Here is a 6,596-nt window from a genome sequence, read left to right as displayed (position 1 = left end):
GAGACAAGGCAGATGTTTTCAAGACAACATCCTAAAGTGAGTGACTCTGCACCCTCGAAGTCCACCTCACAGAGACACCAGTATCCTGCAGAGAGTGGAGGATTACCTGCTTTCGATTGCTCAGCCGGTATGTTCTGGTCCAGCCCTCTAAACCAAGGGATGAGTTGGTTTATAGAGAAGGTCAAGGCTGCCTAAAATGTAATAAATGCTTAAAAAGGCAATGAGATCATGAAGTTATCCCCAATTTTTAAACGCATTACCTCACTGGCACGCACCACAATAATAAAAACTAAGGCGTGGTATTTCTTGAAAGAATGGCCTTTGATGATGGAGTGTCAACTTGATATATTGAAAAATGACTACGGCAATAGCGGTTTTCCAAAACCTTAAAAAAGTCAAACGTAGCATGCGAGCACTCTGAATGCATTGGGAACAACACTCAGCTGCTTGCGCATCCAATTTTAGCTCAATATTAGCTAAACTGGCTGCGATTTAGCGGTTTCTTTTATTTTCTACAGACAAGAAACTGCGGGGGCCATTTTGAAACAAGTTCACCCCAAAAGTTTAGACGATTCGAAACATTCAAAGATTACTTTCTGGGTTTCCAAAAATCCATTCACTGGTTTATGGGAGATTTTGACAAGCAAACACAGGTAATTACATAATCACCCGCCTTTCATTAGGAGCAGGCGATAATCACAGTAGAAAACTATTTTAGACAGCAAAATATGATCCTTTTTAAATTCATGAAACTTGTTTTACTTATTTAAAGGAGCAATCCCCGTCTGCTGGATCAACTGTAAAATATAGAGAAACCGTTCCAAGTTTAAATTTTTACCATTATCCTACGGTATGTCGTAAATGTAAAACAACAAACAATGTAATCATAAAATGACATTTTATTTAAAAAAAAATATAAACCAGAACAAAACAAAAGAGATCAGGTGTTGGTTTAGTTATTTCTTGACTGGAATAAATTTCATAATATTTACACCTATACAGGACTTCAGTTTAAAAGCGTTTTGAGTTAAACAATGTTCCAAAAACATCCATGTGTGCAGCGTCCCACCTTTATCTTAGGGATGGGGCTCCAGTGCTAACAGAAAATTTTAAACAAATATAAAAGACACAAAGGCACAACTGGGACTATTTTGTTTCACTTAGTTCCAGCCAAGTTCTCATCAACACCAATTGTCCTGGTCAGTTCCTGCCAGTGATGGTCTGAGGGGTTAAAACGGTAGACGTCAGTCCTCGTTGAAGCGGATGTGCTTGTTAGCCTCCTTGGCTCGGGTCATGATGATTTTTTCGGCTTTGGCTATGAGCTGAAGAGAGACAAAAGATCAATTCAATCCAGTTTATTTATATAGCGCCAAGTCACAACAGAAGTCATCTCAGGGCACTGAACAGAAACATTCATATCTATAAAAAGTAAGTTAACATTATTTATCTGAGGAGCAGACTGATTTGAGTCTAACTTAATTGCAGACTGAGTAAGCATGAAGGCAACAGTGGAAAGGAAAAAATCTCTCATGAGGAAGAAACCTCCAGCAGAACCAGGCTCAGGACAAGCGGCCATCTGCTTCGACCGGCTGGTTGTCTGAGTTTAAAAGCAGAAAATTTAGGGTCATCCAGGTTTTAACGCCTTTAAGACATTGTAGTCTAAGTGGCTGATTGGATTCATTGGGTTTCATGGACAAATATAACTGTGCATCATCATCATCATAACAATGAAAATTTATCCCATGCTGTTTAATAACATTACCTAATAGAAGCATTTATAAAAGTAAAGAGTATTGGTCCAAACAGTGAACCCTGAGGAACACCATGACTAACTTTGGTATACGAAGAAGACAAGTTATGATGGAACTACAAAAGGTACCGACTAGACAAAAAGTATTTATCCAAGTGCAAAACTAGAGAGTACGAAGGATCACGTGTGTATAATATTACTCATTTTATTTGTAATGTTTGTTAAATACAGTCATGCCAACACACTTGAACAAATTTACCAGAAAGTGTTGTTTACATGCACAGAATGGTGGAAACGTCATGTATTCAGCAACTGTTCAAGCTGGTGACCAAAAAGGAGCACTTTGTAGTCTGAACAGTAGCAGATCAAACACTGAGAAACTACTGTTTAAAATAGAATTAAGATTTTAAATGCAAAAACACAAAAACAGAGTATATGCCTTGAAAGGCTCTTTCACAAAACACCACAGTCGGGACTTAGATGCTTTCTGGCCGCCTTGGTGCGATTTCTGAATAGACTGAAGCAGTGAGCAGGGGGTCAAAGCCAACCCACCCCTGAGGCACCTTTGTGTCACAAAGCGAGGTAGTAACAGAGGCAAAACTATTGTCATATTAAAAAGGTATGCCGGTGTGTTGCTATATGTGCTCCATCACATCAGGGATTAAGTTATGTTTGGTCAAACTAAACTGAGCACTTTTTCAGATTTCTGTCCTTTTTAAGTTTCACTCTGATACCCAGATCATCCTGATGTCATGGACGATTCCAGAGGTATGGCTTGATTTGTCTTACTTGGCCGGGTAACCCCTGGAAAATCGGTCAGAATTATATTTTTAGCATACTGCAAGGAAAATTTCATGATGTCGTTCGAAAGAGGAAACCTCAAACCATGATTGGATAATGGGATTTCCCAGCTGGTACTGAAAATAGCTTTGGTAATGTGCAGGGAAATTACTGAAAATGTAGCGTTTTCGGCGCTGCTCAGAAAAGTGCTTCAAAGCCTTTAGGATTATATTTTAGACATTTCATTCCAGGAATCCATAGACAGGTATTTACAAAATACAATTATTGGAAAATTTTCAACCAATATAATATGGCTGTATCTCAACAAACCACCATGCCACTTAATCGTTGGTTCGAAGAGACAGGTCAGATCTGGTCTGTGTGGCCAGCCGGTCGCGGACTCGAACAACAACACACACATTTACTATCGAGGGAAGATCAACGATGACACGTGGAAACTTCGTCTTTAGTTTAAAAATAATAGTCGACCACAAAGAGAATCGGTAAACTGGGTTAACACGCGATTTTAAAATGACATGCTGTCACGTGTTTAATGCGTCGCACTCCACGTCAACCCTGCTGAGTTTTGCTCCGCCCCTCTTGTCGTTGCACGGCGTTTCCTTCCTTCCTGAAAGCTCACGTCTGCGCGGACGTTGCCAACTTCATTTGTGATTTATGAACGTCCAGATGCAGTATAAATACGGACTGGTCTGTGCGGCCATTTTTGTAGAACTATTTAACAAAAGAGGTTAAAAATAGACGTTCGAATCATTTCAGAAAGAAACTTAAGGCCTAGCATTCTTTGAGGGAAACGCATATCACCTACAACCCTCTAAATAAATCTCAAAGATCTTGCGAGATATATCAGTGTAGCTTATTTTCTTCTGACATGTAGACATAAATTTAAAGTGAAATTGGTATTTAAACTTGTCAGAAAAAACAAATGAGTCAAGCTGAAGAAATTCATGGAATTTCTGCCACAAATTATTAAAATATACATTTAAGTTAATATTTATAATCAGCTAGTCCAACTAGTTTGGTTTGCAGGGTTAAAATACTGCAGTTGTTTGTAGCTTCTATACTTGTGTAAAAAAAATAAATAAATAAAACGTTGGTAGCCTGATACAATTTTACATTTTGTCTGATTTTTACATAACCTATAAGTTCTTAACTGGAATTTATTTGCACAAACACTTTATCTTGAGCACCTTTTTTTTTTTTTTTTTTAAGGTATTAAGCGAACAGAGAGAAAAGGGACCGGTCACATGTCACCAGTTCATAAAGCTTAAAAAGACCAATATATACTTTTTAATATGAATAAATACATTTTTGAGTATTTACAATAAAAACAAAAAATACACAACTAATGTTTTAGTTTTGATAGACCTAAAAAGGAAACGAATTCACAAAATTCATTCTTAATATGCTGCTCTCCAGTGAAACGTTTAAATCCATTCTAATTTCATCTCACCTTCTCTGTGCCCCGCTTCTTCTCTCTGGGACGGTTCAGCTTGACCTGCCGGTCCACTAAGATCTTCTGCCAGTACCGCTGCTCGTGGTCACCTTAAACACAAAATAACCTCCACGTAAAGTTCGTCCAGAGGAATCTAGGAAATCGAGATCAAATCCCAAATGCTTGAGGATATAAAGTCCGGACCTGTCAGAACCTCCAGTTTCCAGCTGTGCTCCTTCTGCAGCTCTTCTTTAACGTCGCTGACGGCTTTAGCTTCCTGCGGGGTGTGAAAACGGATGTGACCCTCCACGTCTCCCTCCAAAATGTCGATGTAAGCAACTGGAGAGACTTTGGACAAAGCGCCCTACAAATATAGAAGGAAAACGAAGGCACCAGAACATTTTATGATCCATCTTAAAGATGTATTCTTCTCAAATAGAAAAAAAAACGACTTTATGACTGAAACTAGGACTAATGAGCGCTCGTTTCGTACTTTGATGATCTTCCTGGCTGGTAACGGTTTGTCGTCAGTGATCTTCATGATGACACCGCTAACAAACTGAGGGCCCTGGTTGGTTTCTTGTTCATCTTTACGTTTCATCTCTTTCTCATCTTTACTTTTCATCTCCACTAGAGAAAAAAACACACACACACAAATAAACAGATTTTATTTCAACACAGCTTCAGTAGTTATGAACACTTAGTATCTTACCTGTTGCAGATATTTCTTTGAACGTCCTCCGTTTGGAGAAACGTAGGGCATTTACCTCTAACTGGATTGACAAGCTAACGGCTAGTCAAAGCAAGCTAAGACCAAAGTGGATTACAGTCATTGTAATGTTGATCTTTTTTTTTAATTTCCCCATTTTACAAAATCTAGAAATAATATATTAATATACGTTTATTTTGTTATTTTGTTCATGCTGGACTAAACATTTCAGCACAACAAACTGCTTTAAAGAAGAGAAATCAGTTATAATGAGTGATAAGCTCAGCTGCCGCTTTCTGATTTACGTCAGTTGAAAACTTAAAAAAAAAAAATTTAAAAAGGGCTTCAGGTACATAGACATGCGCTGCTACTAATTCCATCAGCCGGGGACATTATTTATTTATATCCAATTCCATCGATCGAATGGATCAACACAGAGGGGGGTGCACGTCTTTAGGAAAGAAAGCTGAGACCCCCCTTTGAAGTTTCCACTTTATAATCCTTTCAAAATAAAACTACAGTGGTGTGATGAGTCAGCTAGCTGTAGCTCCTCTAACAAGTATATCCTAATATTCTAGCGTAAAAGCTGACATTTGCAGGAGGCCGAAAGATTTTTTTGAAACTCAAGTTGTTTTAAGATGACGGCAATCAACTTTGGTCTTCATCCAACCTGGACTAGCCATTTGTTCATCTATCGGCAGAATTAAAATTAAATTCTCTAAACTGAGAACAACAGGTAAAATGTACACAGGAAGGTACCAGGAGCTTAAACCTGGTGAAAATTTGTAACGATAGTATAGTAATCCCTCGCTACTTCGTGATTCGATTTTCGCGGACTCGCTCTTTCGCGATTTTTCAAAGTAAGATTGGACCTGACACAATTGGCTGTTTGATGGATGAGCCGCACGAGCGGCATGGATTTATTTAAAATAAATTATTTTAAATTATTTAGCACCTGCTGCACCTGTGTGCAACCCACGGGTGCAGGGAGAAGCTCCCCATGATCTCCGCTCTCTGCCAGCGATTGATCTAAAGTGGGCGTGGCCGAGAGCAGCAGGTGGCAGAGAGTGGAGATCATGACGTGTGTAATATATTATATATAATAAAATAAACCACTACTACTTGTACTACTAATCCTACTTGGCGGTTTTTCACTTATCGTGGGGGGACTGGGAACGGTACCCCCGCGATAAACGAGGGACTACTGTACAATTAAAGAATAAGTATATTTATTGTTGTTGTTTTTTTTAAGAACAATGAATCAAAATATTTCAGAAAAGAACCTAAAGTTTGTTTTGGTAGATTGCTTTCCATTATATCACCACCTCTGCTCTTTTTAAAGTCTTAATTGTTTTGTTTTTAACATCACTGAGACAAAACTTCGTCATTAATGTTTTATAGATAAAATCATCTCTGGGACGAATACAAACGTCGTGTTTTCTGTATTTTCTGTATTTTCTGGTGAGCCTTTGACCCCGTCTGGACAACCAGAAGATCAGACTTCCCGAGCAGCTGCGGGTCAAATCACCGTTTCCATCCGGAGCCTCGCTCTCCTCCTTGCGACAGATCTTGTTGATGCACTTCTTCAGCGACGCCATGCTGCTCTTCTGCAGGATTAGGTACTCCTCCTTCAGCTGAAGCCACTCTTTCCTTCACGTGGACAAAAAGAGAAGGAACAGAGAGGGGAGACAAGTTTATTTTAGTGGTTTCATAATTAATCTGCGTTTAAAAAAAGAAAAAAGAGAAGGGATCCTACTTTGATAGGACACGGAGTGGGATGACTTCCTCCCCGATCTTTAGTTTCTCTTTATGTTTCTTTTTTCTCTTCCTCTTCGCCTTCACAGTCGAGTCATCCTCGTTTTCTTTCTCAACGGTGTCACTTTTAGTGGGCGAGCCTGTGTGTG

At 39.0% G+C, this 6,596-nt stretch overlaps 1 protein-coding gene across 1 annotated transcript in view; it reads right to left on the bottom strand.

Annotated features, from left to right (window-relative positions):
- Nucleotides 1-1,214: 1,214 nt before the first annotated feature.
- Nucleotides 1,215-6,596, bottom strand: part of larp7 (La ribonucleoprotein 7, transcriptional regulator) — an 11,902-nt gene continuing 6,520 nt past the window's right edge. Inside the window, exons 8-13 of the mRNA XM_037683840.1 lie at nucleotides 6,449-6,587; nucleotides 6,221-6,342; nucleotides 4,477-4,613; nucleotides 4,188-4,347; nucleotides 4,002-4,093; nucleotides 1,215-1,322 (exon numbers count right to left, since the gene is read on the bottom strand). Of these exons, the coding sequence (XP_037539768.1) occupies nucleotides 1,245-1,322; nucleotides 4,002-4,093; nucleotides 4,188-4,347; nucleotides 4,477-4,613; nucleotides 6,221-6,342; nucleotides 6,449-6,587 (728 nt within the window). The 3' untranslated portion in view covers nucleotides 1,215-1,244. The remainder of the gene's footprint in view (nucleotides 1,323-4,001; nucleotides 4,094-4,187; nucleotides 4,348-4,476; nucleotides 4,614-6,220; nucleotides 6,343-6,448; nucleotides 6,588-6,596) is intronic.

Source organism: Nematolebias whitei, chromosome 1 (genome assembly GCF_014905685.2).
Source record: "Nematolebias whitei isolate Nwh7 chromosome 1, NemWhi1, whole genome shotgun sequence".
In the NCBI taxonomy this organism is placed as follows: Eukaryota; Metazoa; Chordata; class Actinopteri; order Cyprinodontiformes; family Rivulidae; genus Nematolebias; species Nematolebias whitei.
This window is presented reverse-complemented; position numbering and strand designations above follow the sequence as displayed.